Source organism: Oncorhynchus mykiss, chromosome 12, assembly GCF_057628025.1.
Source record: "Oncorhynchus mykiss isolate SJ-2025 chromosome 12, ASM5762802v1, whole genome shotgun sequence".
NCBI lineage: Eukaryota > Metazoa > Chordata > Actinopteri > Salmoniformes > Salmonidae > Oncorhynchus > Oncorhynchus mykiss.
Window position 1 is genome coordinate 64,241,227 of NC_143033.1, and position 14,992 is coordinate 64,256,218.

Sequence of the window (14,992 nt, forward strand, 5' to 3'; positions counted from 1 at the left end):
AACAAATACCACTTCACAAGCATATACAAATTACAATGGATTTACATTTTTATTTGCTTTTGATAAGGCTCACTTTTAAACATATAGTTTCGACTTCTGGTTAAAAGATGCTGCAGTTGAACAGAATACTGTAACTGTTTCTTTGGGGCAAATCCCACTGCTTGTCCATGGGCATCAGAGCAAGCACTTTACATTTCCACAACTAAACAATATAATTTGTATCGCCTAATAGTAAAAGTAACAAGCAGCATGTAGTCCCCAATAGTTACTAATAATCTTATTCCTTATACAGGATAACTACATGGCTGTATTGCTGTCGTGTTGTGCAGATCAGATCTCTAAAAGACAATTTCATTACACTTCTCCAGGCGTTGATCTGAGCAACATGACTGCAATGAAGATGACCTGGAATGTGCCCCATGGTTTTTAATGCAGTGTTCTAAGAACAATCAATCCAGATGAAAACAACCCTTCAAATGTGTGTGCTCATTTAAAATACATTTACTTCAAACTTAACAGAATTGAACACACGGATGATCTGGATTTAATGTTCTGAAAAACCATTCCAAGCAGCTGTTATCTCACATTCAGGACCCAGCTAACACTTTTTAGTTCCCACATCGTTGTGGGGAAGTTATTTTTCAAATAACCGAAGGAAAACCTTAAGGGAACGTTACATGAACTCTGTGCCAGCTAGGGAGTCTCTCATTCAGCCTCTTGTCCTTCACGGACCAGTCCCAGATCAGTCCAGGTACTTCTCAGCACGGAGGATCTGGCAGTACATCAGCAGGGAGAAAATCAGGGCCAGGATCTGAAACGACAAGAGAATGTATTTGAGTTATACAAATGGTGACCTATATTTCACAAAACTGGATTAAGTGAATTGTTTGCCAGATAAGTTTCATAAATTATTCAATTTTTTATTTAATATTTGTAGCTCATATTTCTTAGTTAATCAATTTTAGATATGTTACAACACTCATTCTCAATAACCCAGATTCCAGTGGTGTAAAGTACTTTTAAGTAAAAAAATACTTTTGTAGTTTTTTGGGATATCTGTACTTTACTATACATTTTTGACAACTTTTACTTTCACTCCACCACATTCCTAAATGCATGTTTTTACTCATACATTTTCCCTGACATAAAAATACGTGTTACATTTAGAATGCTCATGCAGGACAGAATTATGGCACCTATGAATATAAGGCTTTGTCATCCCTACTGTCTCTGATTTGGCGGACTCCCAAAACACAACTACTGTGTAAATTATGTTGGAGTGTGCCTCTTTCTGTCCGTAATTAAAAATAATACGAGAATAGTGCTGTCTAGTTTGCTTAATAAGGAATTGAATGTATAGCATTTACTTTTACTTTGTACTTTTACTCAAGTGTGACAATTTAGTACCTTTTCTCCCACTGCACTTAAGTAGAATTAAAACCAGACACTTTTACTCAAGTAGTATTTTACTGGGTAACTTTTACGTGAGTTATTTTCTGTTAAGGTATCTTTACTTTTACTCAAGTATGACACTTGAGTATGTTTTCCACTACTGCAAGATTCAAGTTTTCTTTATAAACATGCAAGTGAAGTTTTATCTGGCTGTTTATCAAATTTAGTTGACTAACAATGATCCTGCTTGGTGGAATTACAACCCTGGCTTATTGATTGTGATTAATTGATTGATTTATTAATATGTTGTAATTACCTGGACAATACCAATGCAGACTCCAAACACCAGGACAGAGGGGATGTTGTCCAGGAGCCACTGTCTGGCCTTCTGATAACATGGCTGAGCGAGGGAAGAGGAAAATGCAGGAAGAGAGAAGGAGGAGAGGGAAATGGGAAAGAGAAAAGGGCAAAGGAGAAGTAGGGGAGGGTGGGGGACAGAGAGGGAGATGGGGGTTGGGTAGGGAGGGGGGGGGGGGGGGGGGAGAAGAGTGGAGGACAGATGTTGGAGAGAAGCAGAGCAATATGTTGATGAGAATTGGGTGTTGAAAGAATGCAGTTGAGAAAATAAATTGTATTGTATTGTCACAGTCATGTCATTCTTTACACTCTTGTAAGTGTGAGCACACATGCAGATCTGGACTCTGTTAGCAAGACATGTAGCCAGCTGGGAAATGTCTTGTGCGCAGCCTGTTGAATCTTGACTCCCCTGACCCCCCCCCCCCCCCTACATTTAAGAAGTGGTCTGACCTCGATCCATTCTTCAACACATTGGTCCATCCCACCGGAGCAGCAGGAAAAGGGGAGCGTTCCATTGACCACGAGGTACCAATCTGTTTTGTTGGTGACGCCGCAGCACTTGAACTAAGAAACAAATATTGCATATTTGTTATTATCTCTGTTGGTCTCTGACTCTGTCAGATCCTTAGTTAGTTTGTCTGAAAATGTGCCTCTAAAAATGTGTCCCGGGATCAGCAACTGCACAGCCCTTCAGACTCACTGATGCACATGGATGTACATTTCTAGCCAATCAAGGAGATTTAAAGAGATAGTGCCAGATGTTGGCCCTTTTTCTACTTACGCAGAGTCAGATGAACTCATGGATGCTATTTTTATGTCTCTGTCCAGTATGAAGGAAGGTATCTTCGTGAGCCAATGCTAACTAATGTTTGCGCAATGGCTGGAAGTCTACTGGAACAGCTACAAATAGCATGCTGACTCTGGTTAAGTAAGGGCCCTTTAAAGGGTCAATCTGCAATTGCTACATCCATATTTGGATATATATATATATATATATATATATATATATTGAGATATATATATATATCAATGATATGTAGCCATTGATTCTTGAAGAATATAACTTATAAAGGCCTTCATGAGCTTAGTGCAACTGTCTTACCACAATCTGTTTTGAACCACCCAAAATATAAGCTTGTTTTACTCCAATGTTTATAAACAAAGTAAAACCATGGATGGTCAGTTCCGAGGGTTATACTACGAAGCAGGTTGAAGGAGTTAGGGGGCAGCTTAGGTCAACGTTGAGTTCAACTAGCTATTACCGGTCATACGAACGTGGCTCATCTTTTAGCCAGGCAAATGTCTATGGCAACGAATTCTTCAGAACTCACGGCTAACTCCATTTACCCTGAATTAAATGACTGAGCCGCAAGTTGAGGACCAGATCCCTCCCTATGGCAAAGATTGCATCGTCCCCTTTCATTTGAGGAAGTCGACTGGTTAAATATTTTATTAATCAAAAGTTTTTGTGTGTAAAATGTTTTGGTTAAAATATCAAATTGCACATTTAGTAATGACAGAACGCAATGTAATGACAGAATGCGACTTCACGCAATGTAACACTTTTGTATGACTTAATAACTATTGATAGGAGTGGGGGGGAAATGGAGTTGATAAGCACACCAACGACTGCATTAACGATAAGTAATACAATAACTGCATTTCTAAAAGCCTATTTCACACTGCTGAATTTGCAAGATAACTTTTCTTTCGTTTTGGTTTCGGCACAATTGAAAATGTGGCACTGACTCGCCCATGGATTGACATTTCAGCATTGTCTTAATGAAAAGTCTGGTGTTCGGCTAGCCATGTGCGACATGCACGCGCAGTTACAAGCTTGCTAGAGTTAGCTACAGCCGGCCAAGCAATATCCACTGCGGTAATATGGATGAAGCCTGAGCTGGAATGTGAAGCTAACTGAAGCTGTTTAGCTTTAGAAAACTCTGAGTAGATCTAACTTGCTTTGTAGGATACCCTTCTGGCATCCATGGCTCTATGAATTTGAGAGTGGTTACTTTCTCCAGCCCATCATTCAGCTTTTTCCTGAAATGGGAGAGGGGACAGGGCCGGATTACAGAACAGGCATGCAGGGCACAAAATGAGAAATAATGACACAAATTGAAAATCATTTAACGAAATAAGGATTTATATCATTCTAAAGCGACTCAGTGCATCCCATGGCAGTATACGCAATAGCCTACCGCATAGGCTGCTTGTGGATTTGACAGCTGTAAATGCAGTTCCACCTCCTACATCCCCAAATCAATTGAACACCTTCCTAATTTTGAGTTGCACCCCCCCCCCCCCCCCCCCCCCCCCCAGGTCTTGAAAGCATTTCACCGGGATGCTGGCCCATGTTGACTCCAAAACTTCCCACAGTTGTGTCAAATTGGCTGGAAGACCAATCTTGATACATATGGGAAACTTTTGAGTGTGGAAAACCCCAGCAGCATTGCAGTTCTTGATACAAACCGGTGCGCCTGGCAACTACTACCATACCCCGTTCAAAGGCACTTAAATATTTTCTTGCCTCATTCCTCCTCTGAATGGCACACATACAAAGGCTTAAAAATCTTCCTTTAATCTGTCTCCTCCCCTTTGATTCCCATGGTCAGTCTATGTCATGGAACGAGCAGGTGTTGTTAATGTTTTGTATGATCAGAAAGTCCTTACTATCATCGTCAGTCAGTTTTAAGTGATTTATCACTAAATCCACACTGAACAGACACAAGCACCATATAAGGTAACAGACTAGAGATTGGTGGGTTTCCCCTAACCCCCCATCCTCCTCTACCATTTTCTGCACATTGTCCCATGACTTCTTCAGTCCTTCGTCTGTCAAGTAACCCTTCATCCCCTCCTTTAACTCATTCTGCGCTTTCGTGTCCAGCTGTGAGAGAGAGAGAGAGAGAGAGAGATGAAGATGAAGTGTGGGCTTTGATATACTTGCAGAATATGAGACAGATATAGGGGATAATGTAGATTTACAGAAGGCTTCTATAATGTAGTCTGTACCACCTCTGTCTTCTGTATCAGTATATCATTTTTATTTTAAACACTGGTTGTTAATTTAGTGGTAATATAGTGGTAAAACTTTACTAAGGACCCTCATTTGGGGTTGTTCAACATTAGTGGGTGAAACTGGATCCTTATGAGTGGCCAGGAGGATTGTAGATGGATGGTAGACTGGACTCACCTCTTTGTGAAAGATATGGAGGACCAGGGTTAGAGTCACCTCTGTCAAGACCAGGAGCAAAAGGATTACAAAGAACTGTGGGGAGGGAAGGAGAGAGAGAAAGAGAGAGATGGGTTAGATATTTAATCCTTTGGACCTGTGAGTGTGTGTGGTTTTGTGTGTTGTGGTAAATTGACTTGTAAAGGTATTTAACATGGTTGAGGTGGACCCATGTTTTGTGATGTCATGGGGACTCACCGTCATCAGCAGGCAGCGCTGCTCCTTCAGGGCACCAAGGCAACCCAGGAAGCCTGTCACCATGGTGACGCCTCCAGCGACCAGAAGTAGGTTTGCTGCGGAGAGTGAGGGAAAAGACAGCGGGAGGGAGGAGAACTCGGACTGGGTGAATGATAGCCACACTCCCACTCCAAACAGGCCACACCCTCCCAGCTACAGAGGAGACAGGAGACACAAAAGGTGACTTACGGTGAATCTCAAAACGTAAAGTGGTAGTTTATTCCTAGGTGAACTGTCAGAAGTAGTTGCCTCTATAGTTAGAAGATAGGACATGGGAAAGAAAGCAAGTTTTTGCATTGGGACTCACCCTGCCTTTTGTGACTGATCCCAGATCTGTATGTGTTTACATGTGTAAAAGCACTTACAGATGGGACAAGGCTACCTTGTGTTATAAGTTGAGCATTTTAATAGCTAAAACAGAGCAAAATCATCAATGCTGTCTGCTTGACCTACATAAGTAGAGATCTGGCAGGAGTCTTACTGTTGAGCGTGTTTCCATATGTTCCTACCAACTAACATATTTCCAGAGTTATTGGAGTGTCATTTTATGTCTTGGTGCCGCCAACCAGAGGCTTTATCATGACCATTTTTCTCTTAAAAAAAAAAAACAAACTCCATAGCCCACACTTTATGATATCTAGTTCAGAGTTTGTATTCACATCCTAGTGTTGCTAGCCAATACTGTACATTACACGTGGTGCATGGTGAACTTGTTCCCCAGCCTAAGGTCATGTTCACATTAATCTGGGATCACAAATATATTGATTTGGGAGACAAATAAATAGACCAAACTTGAACATAATAGAAACAGGACCACAACAAAACTAGAACAAGGCCAGATTGGAATCAGACTGGTTTAAGACCAGAATTTACAATCTCTTATGGTATGTAAGTATGTAGAATGGAACAGGCCAGAACAGATCAGAACTGAGCCAGAACAGGACAAGAAGAGAGCTAGAAGAACACCGTAATAGAACCACACAAACAGGACTAGACAAAGACCAGAAACAGATCAGAACTGAGCCAGAACAGGACAAGAAGAGAGCTAGAAGAACACCGTAATAGAACCACACAAACAGGACTAGACAAAGACCAGAAACAGATCAGAACTGAGCCAGAACAGGACAAGAAGAGAGCTAGAAGAACACCGTAATAGAACCACACAAACAGGACTAGACAAAGACCAGAAACAGATCAGAACTGAGCCAGAACAGGACAAGAAGAGAGCTAGAAGAACACCGTAATAGAACCACACAAACAGGACTAGACAAAGACCAGAAACAGATCAGAACTGAGCCAGAACAGGACAAGAAGAGAGCTAGAAGAACACCGTAATAGAACCACACAAACAGGACTAGACAAAGACCAGAAACAGATCAGAACTGAGCCAGAACAGGACAAGAAGAGAGCTAGAAGAACACCGTAATAGAACCACACAAACAGGACTAGACAAAGACCAGAAACAGATCAGAACTGAGCCAGAACAGGACAAGAAGAGAGCTAGAAGAACCACACAAACAGGACTAGACAAAGACCAGAAACAGATCAGAACTGAGCCAGAACAGGACAAGAAGAGAGCTAGAAGAACCACACAAACAGGACTAGACAAAGACCAGAAACAGATCAGAACTGGAATCGGAGCTTAAACGCTCCATCTGTGATATCAAACAGTCTGGACCCTCCCGCTTTGTTTGGTAATCTATATTCTTCAAGATTAAAACAATGGGTATAGCGTACTGTATGTCATTTATTTAAATGACTATTGGACAGCAGAAAATCAAACAGATTGTGCCTTTTAAAAACTGAGGCATACCAAAGGACAGAGATGTGAAGGTACTGACCCAGAAGATGAGGTTGAAGACGAACATGAGGTATTTCACGCAGCACAGGCACCTCCGAGAGGCTGACATCCTGACAGAGAGAGAACAAAGTATTCTATATACTAATATCAAGTTCAAGCTAATTGGGTTATAACAAGTTCACGACAAGACTTGAGAAATCTACTTAACTCTACTCAAGTATACCTTGGGCATACAGCACATTCGAGGTGTGATTGTGGCGGCAGATGGTTTTGTGTATTGTGGTTAGTTTTGTTGTTAAGGTATTTATATGGTGTGTCTGTGGTTAGTTGTGTGTGTGTGTGTTCCACACACAGGAAGTCAGTTTGTCAGAGCACAGGAAGGAACCTCCCTTCTCCTGCTGTACTGCTAATTGTGTGCGTGCTTGCTAATTGAACTCATGTAGGGCGGTCGTGGAAGGTTACCATGACCAGCCACAGACAGGATAAACATGACTCATAATACGACTGGAAGTGAAGCTCATTCTAAAGGCATGCTGATGCTAGAGTGCAGAATAGTGTGGTAGAATAGACTTTAAAAAAATACTTAGAACAGAATGAAATAGAGGAGTGCTTCGTTTGTTTATAGATGTACAATAAGTGGCGGCGGTCTTTGAAAATGGGGAAGAAAATTCTTGGTCAAGCAAAAATGACATTGATGTTGGTAGTGTGAACAATGCCAAAGTATTTTATGCGTTTTTACTTGTTCACCACTTAGAATGGACATAAATGGAGGCAGACTTACAGAAGAAGAAGACAACTACTTTGGCTTAAGTTCTGCTGTAAATTATATGAAATATAAATGATTCACAGCCTTAGACAACCAAATTGTCATAAATCAATATACTAGGATTCATGCATACACAGTCAAGGCATACCTGCCATGGCAGAGACCTTTAACGTGTGTGTGTGTGTGTGTGTGTGTGTGTGTGTGCGTTTTAATTAAGCCTACTGTACCTGTCTGACGGTTGGCTCCACAGGCTTGATATACAAACAAATAAGTAGAAAAATTCCAGGCTAGGGAATCCTCTTTTGTTCTCTTGGCTCTTCTTCTTTGTTGAGTTGATTTTATTTCAACTCAATGACATATGTTTGGATTCAGTCCCCTTTGTTCTGTTTTAAACGGTCCTCCAGATTAAAAAGCTACATTTGAGTTTCCCCTCTTTGTCGTCCTCCCCTCTCGGTATGGATTGTTCTTAGGATAGAATTCCAGTTTCTGGCGCTCGCTCTTTCTTTTCCTCAATTCCTTTCTCTCTGTCCACTGTAGAATTCTTGTCAACCTTTAGATAAACTGTCCTCCCTTAAATCTTTAACTCAGTTGATACATCTAATAAGTCTATCCCTACATCTATCCCTACATCCCTACATCCCTATCCTTTCTCCCTCTTTTCTATTACAATGCAGTTCTCTCTCTTTCTCTTCTCAATAACTTCCAGATGTGACTGTGTTGTTGCCGCTCTCTCTTCTCTCTCTTTCTCTCTCTTGCTCCCCCCTCCCTTCATTATTTTTGCCATCCCTCCTCCATCGCATCTTCCTCCTCACCCCCATCCCCTTACTCACAACATCTCTCTCTCGCCCTCCCTTCCTCTCACACTCATTCTCCCTCTCCAAACAAACATTCTCTGTCAGATTATCCTATTCAGCAGAGAGACATTTAAGGCATTCATTTGCCATAGTAGCAGATTTTTTTCTCTCTTCCTTTTCCTCTGATTCTGTTGTATGCACCCCCCTCCCCCCAACACACACACACACTTCCTCCCCTTCCTGAACAAATGGTTGAGGGAGGTTGAGGGGTGTAGTGGAGTTTTGACCAGGATAAAATAGAACATTTTGGCTTACTTACGTAACATGTCCTACCAAGGACATTGCCTTTACAGTGATCAATCTTAGTAAAAGTGGTTGTTGTTATATCTAGGTTTCATGTGTGATCACAGCAGAGCGTTTTCCTTGATTTAGTTGTTTGCCTGAAAAACTGTGTTTGATCTCTGCTTGAGGTACCTGTTGTTTTTCTGCTAGATGTTTGCAACAGATGCAACTGTGCAAAAACAGACCAATAGAACGGAAGGCCTGTGCGTCACCACCACACCAGCTCTTTACTGCAGGTTACATAATTGAACTGTTCTCTGATCATAAAGATAGGGAAAGACACCACCTAGTGGCCATAATCGGCAACACATAAAATCAAAGCCTAACTATGAGACAAATCCTAACTTCTACTGAAGTCAAATGTTCACTTAGTCTCCCATTGACATCAATGCATGATTAAGTGAATATTCAACTTCAGTGGAAGTCAAGATTCCTCCCTATGAATTGAGTGCTATTGAGTCCAGCAGTTCCAGAAATAAAGTGCATTTGCGGACAGCAAATGATTAAGCAAAAAGTATTCAGATTCTGTCAAGTTCAACAACTTCATTCTAGCACATTCTCTCCACATTCTAAAACTTTATTAAACTGAAAACGGTTAAGAAATAACACCATACAAAATACAACTGGTAAAACATATGGCTATACACACAACCATTCGTTTTGTTGATAGAGCACACAATCACAGATCAATACAATGTTAAAGGCCTTTTCAGTAGTACAAAAAATATTAGAAACCTTTACAATTATCATCTAGAAAAACTTTTTTTTCATGGAAAACTGTTCTATTTTTAAACTGCAGTCGTTAGACAGAATGCCGCTCCTCCATTCTGCTCACCTCTTTCACTCTCATTTTCTTTCTTTCCATTCCCTTCTCCCCTCTCTATCTCCTTTTCACTTTCCCCCTCTCTGTTGCCCCCTCCTGTCTTTTTCTCAGAGTCAGATTTTGAAAGTGAAGGAGGAGCCATTTTCTCCAGCACCTCCTCCACTCCCTCATCAATGTACAACAGAGGCTCCTTCTCCTCCCATTTCTCCGCCTCCTTGCTCCCAGCCACTCCAACTGCCCCATCGGGCCCACCCCTCTCTCCCTCGGTCTCGTTGGCTATGAATGTGCTCAGCACAACATCTGTTCCAGCCCCCTCTCTCTTGTTGTCCTCTGGGCTCCCTCCCTCCTCCACGCCCTCACCCTCCTCCCTGTCCCCGCCCCCTAGCTTCACTGGCCCCGCCCAGGCATCTTCCTCTGCTCCTTTCTTCCACTTGGAACTCTTCCCGTTCCGGACGCCGGACCCAAAGTACTCGGTGCGGCACTGCCTCTTTCGTCTGACGCCCAGATATATGCAGTAGACCATGCCCGGGAATATAACACAGACCAGGAGAATGGCGATGATGATCCAGAACAAGCTGAGCGGACTTCGCTTGACCCTGCCCACCATAGAGTCATGATCTGTGTAGGTGGAGGTCATAGCGGGGGTTGTGAAATGTCTGGGAGCGCTGTTGACCGATGGGGAGGCGGGTGCTTGGGTAAGTCCCTCTGTGTGGCTGGCAGTACTCTCTGAGGCAGTGTGGATAGGTTCAGGTGTAGTAAAGGAGTCCTTCGTCAGATGAGGGGTGGTGTGGAGGGGCCCGACTGGGATAACAGAAGTCAGGTGGTCCTGGGATGTGGTTGGGAGATAAGAGGTGGTAGTCAGGACGTCTTGGGAGAGGGTGGATTTAGGGCCAGGTGGAGTGGTCGTATCTACAGGCCCTTCAGTGATCACAGGGGATGGTGTCATCGTCTCAGCCTCTGAAGTAGTAGTTGGTGCATCAGAGGTGGGCTCCTGAACGGTTGTGATCTCAGGGTCTGTTAGTACTATAGTGATGTTATCTATGATAAGTACTGGAACAGAAGTTACCGGGGTGATTTCAGTGACAGGCTGTGCTGTAGTGACGACCACAGGAGCAGTCGTTGTCTTGGTGGTGGCCTCGGGTGAAGAGGCTGCCATCGTGCCGTCCTCAGTAGTAGGTGCTGCCATGCCATATTCAGGTACGGTGATGGGGACATTATCTTGGGCAGGGAGACTGGGCAGAGGGAGGGAGAGGAGCATAGCCCCGAGCATCAGTCGTACCCACTCCATACTGGGCAAGAACTGAGAGGGGTCACGGAGGTCAACAGTCACTAAAGGGTTTTGCTGACCTCTCTCAGATTATGTTTGTCTTCCTCTCTCTGAGGTGCGTCAGTGACAGCCTTGTGGCTTCAAAGGTATTACAGGTTTGTTTTACAAGTCTAGAGGAGAAAAATTCACATTCTAGAAAAGAAAAGCAGTATCCGTCATCAGCTACTGAGGTTCTTGGTTTGACTAGGGTTGTGTCAGGCTTTGATCTTCACTGCTCTCGAATTTTCCCTTTCTTTCAGGCCTTGCTCTTGTTAATAATCTAAGGTTTGACTGAGTGTTAAGCATTTGAAGTGCATTTACGTAGTCAAACTTTTGTTCTCTTGCTGTCTCTCCTGGTTGCTGGGCTTGTGGTTAACTAGGGTGTACTTGTGTGCAAATAGGCCGGAAAGACACAACCCTTCTCTTCCTCTCTCGCTCTTCCGTTTTCTCCTCCCCCTGCACTTCACTTTACTTTTCAGCTGTCTATTTCAGGTGCAGCGTGAGAGATTGCAGCAACGGTGAACCAAAAAAGTCACGAGACCTATAGAGAAAAGGATAGATTGAAGGGTAAAGGAAGAAATGGAAGAAGGAATGGAGAGGTTATTTTATGTGTACATTCCTACATGTACTGTATAAATACATTTACCTCCTCACAGCATCCACTGTCTGGACCGCTGTAGATTTAGAATGCTTGCTCAGTACACGCCTACAAAATTAAGGAAGTTACCAACACCACTTCTTGTTGTTTATTCTTGTCCGTGATGTCACCATCCATTTTAATTTGGTTTGTAAATTAGTGACTAAAAGCAAGTAGGCCTGTCTTAAAAATGATAAATAAATAAAAAACTATGATAAAATAAATAAATAAAATAAATAAAAAAAACATATTTAAAGAAATTGAAAAATGTATTTTAAAGGAATTATGAAGAGATACATTAGTACAACAGCATGTCAGTAAATGTAACACAAGCCTATGAAAGTTCCTCCGATTGCGTTTTTGAAACATCTCTTTCCCTCCTTTTTCTTGCCTCCTCACAGAGTCACAAAGTCATATTCTGTCGATTATTATCCAGATCAGTGTCTGTTTAGATCAGACATATATCAATGTGTGCCACGAGACTTTCAATCTTACTTACCCACATGTTGCTTGGAGAGAACGGTTGGGTTTGAAATGATCAATCCACCATAAAGGCATCAGGCTTTAACTCGTGTACTGTGTGGATGACGTCCCCTGCACTAGTACTTGTATGAAGCACCTTTCTCTCGCTCTCTTCCTCCGTCCCTCCCTTCTGTTCACTCCCTCCTTTCTCTCACCCCTCCCTTATTCTCTCTAGTTGGTTCTCTCTATCTCTTCCCGTCAGAGTATCACATTCTCCGTAAAACAGTTTTGTTAACTACTAAAGAGAGAGAGGTGGATAGGTGGGGAGATGCCAAGTAACTTAAGAGCAGCTTCATTTGGTTTACTGTGTCATGTGCTTATTTTCTTGAGGAAAAAGGAGAAGTTGGTCCTACGAAGAATCTGTGTGTGTGTGTTGAAATGTTTGAGCCAGGGTATGTTTGCACGCCTACACACAGGCCTACTTGGATGTGTGTGTGCTTGACGGTGTGCATGGGTTTGTGTTTGTGTGTGCGTGTGTGTGTGTGCGTGTGTGTGTATTGGGGAGCTGGCAGTCAAAGGGCGTAAGTTGTCAAAACGTGAGAATTCAAAGTAGAGAGAGTATGATGAAAATGCCATTTTATTATGTCAGTCCATGTTATTTTCACATCTTGGGACATTATATGTCAAACTTCAGCTGGTCCGGTATTACATTCTAGAGGGGTAGATTTTCTACTGTATTTACAGCTATACATTATTGATCAAATGGCCCGATCCATTATCAATTTTGAGGTAGGCTTATAGTCGATTCCAGTCACCATGTTCACATGCACACCAATATTCCGTTATTATTTGGGATACTCAAGTATTCCTGTTTACAACAACCCGAATCAACTTGTATCCCCGTTATGAGAATCCCAGTTAAGATGCCTGGGATATGCTGATCGTAGACTGGATAATGTGGCATGTAAACATCTTATTCCGTTCACTGTTGTTTTACATGATTTGTACAGGCTCAGTTCCGCATAGTATCATGGGTAAATTTAGGAATATTCTGTTTATGCAGGGATAATCGTAAGCGGTGGATAGACGGATAGGGCTGTCGTGCTTCAATTTCTTAGGAAACTATAATATATATATATTTTTTGTGTTATTTCTTAAATGATTAGCCCAATAAATGTTTTGTGTTATTACATACAGCTGGGATGAACTTTTGGACATCAGAGTGGTGATAACTCCCCAGCAATATCAGCAATATGATCAGGAATAAGACTTTCCCGAATCGGATCCTCCTCTGATCTAAGCGGCTGTTCCAAAACTCTGCCGGCGGAAAAGAGATACTCGGAGCTGACTTTTAGTTCGACTCAGGAGGCGCACCCACCGATTCTGAGTATATTACTCGCTAATATTCAGTCTCTGGATTATAAAGTTGACGAGCTCAGGGCAAGGATTTCCTTCCAGAGAGACATTAGGGATTGTAACATACTCATGGCTCTCTCGGAGTCCGTTCAGTTAGTTGGGTTCTCAGTTCATTGCGCAGACAAGAATAAATATCTCTCCGGGAAGAAGAAGGGCGGGGTTGTATGTTTCATGATTAATTACTCATGGTGTGATTGTGATAACATACAGGAACTCAAGTCCCTTTTTTTTACCCAACTTAGAATACCTCACAATAAAATGCCAACCGTATTACCTTCCAACAGAATTCTCTTTGGTTATAGTCACAGCCCTGTATATTCCCCCTCAAGCCGACACCATGACGGCCCTCAAAGAACTTCACTGGACTTTATGCAAACTGGAAACCACATATGCTAAGCCCACATTTATTGTAGCTGGGGATTTTACGTTACCGAAGTTCTATCAAAACATTGCCTGTAGTACTCGACCTCCAACTTCTGGGATGCCTACAAGGCCCTCCCCTGTACTCCCTTTGGCAAATCTGATCATGATTCCATTTTGCTCCTCCCTTCCTATAGGCAGAAATTCAAAGAGGAAGTACCCGTGCTAAGGACTATTCAACGCTGGTCTGACCAATCAGAATCTGGGATATGTTCCAGGTAGCCTCCGAGAACAACATAGACTAATAAATACACTGATACGGGGACTGGGATTATCAGGAAGTGTATAGGAGATGTTGTACCCACTGTGACTATTAAAACCTACCATAACCAGAAACCGCATTACCCCAAAACTGAAAGCGCGAACCATCGCGTATAACCATGCAAGGTGATTGGGAATATGGCTGAATACAAACAGTGTAGTTATTCCTTCACCGGCGCCGAAGACGTGGATGTCGATTTAGGCAGCCCCCGCACCTCTCTGATTCAGAGGGGTTGTGTTAAATGTGGAATACACATATTCCAGTTGAAGGCATTCAGTTCCTTCCGTAAGGCAATCATACAGGCAAAACATCAGTATAGAGACAAAGTGGAGTCAACGGCTTCACGCTTCAATCACGAACTACAAAGGGGAAACTAGCCATGTCGCGGACGTCTTGCTTCCAGACAAGCTAAACACCTTCTTCGCCCGCTTTGAGGATAACACAGTGCCACCGACGTGGCCCGCTACCAAGGACTGTGGACTCTCCTTCTCCGTGGCCGACGTGAGTAAGACATTTAAGTGTGTTAACCCTCACAAGGCTGCCGGCCCAGACGGCATCCCTAGCCGTGTCATCAGACCATACGCAGACCAGCTGGCTGGAGGGTTTACGGACAGTCAATCTCTCCCTATCCCAGTCAGTTGTCCCCACATACTTCAAGATGTCCACTATTGTTCGTCTACCCAAGAAAGCAAAGGTAACTGAACTAAATGACTATCGCCCCCACTTCTGTTATCATGAAGTG

The 14,992-nt window shown here is 42.7% G+C and overlaps 2 protein-coding genes across 2 annotated transcripts; both read right to left on the reverse strand.

Moving 5' to 3' along the window:
- Window positions 1-24: 24 nt before the first annotated feature.
- Window positions 25-8,214, reverse strand: tspan4b (tetraspanin 4b). The gene is made up of 8 exons (XM_021626080.3): window positions 8,016-8,214; window positions 7,063-7,132; window positions 5,183-5,374; window positions 4,946-5,020; window positions 4,544-4,639; window positions 2,200-2,313; window positions 1,709-1,792; window positions 25-811 (listed from the first exon to the last, which is right to left on the reverse strand). The coding sequence occupies exons 2-8, from the start codon at window positions 7,129-7,131 to the stop codon at window positions 743-745; spliced, it is 699 nt and encodes a 232-aa protein (XP_021481755.1). The 5' UTR covers window position 7,132; window positions 8,016-8,214; the 3' UTR covers window positions 25-742.
- A 1,271-nt stretch (window positions 8,215-9,485) lies between these two features.
- Window positions 9,486-12,584, reverse strand: si:ch73-248e21.7 (uncharacterized). Its single transcript, XM_021626063.3, has 2 exons — window positions 12,190-12,584; window positions 9,486-11,594 (listed from the first exon to the last, which is right to left on the reverse strand). Exon 2 carries the CDS (start codon window positions 11,033-11,035, stop codon window positions 9,713-9,715), a length of 1,323 nt encoding a protein of 440 aa, XP_021481738.1. The 5' UTR covers window positions 11,036-11,594; window positions 12,190-12,584; the 3' UTR covers window positions 9,486-9,712.
- Window positions 12,585-14,992: the final 2,408 nt, after the last annotated feature.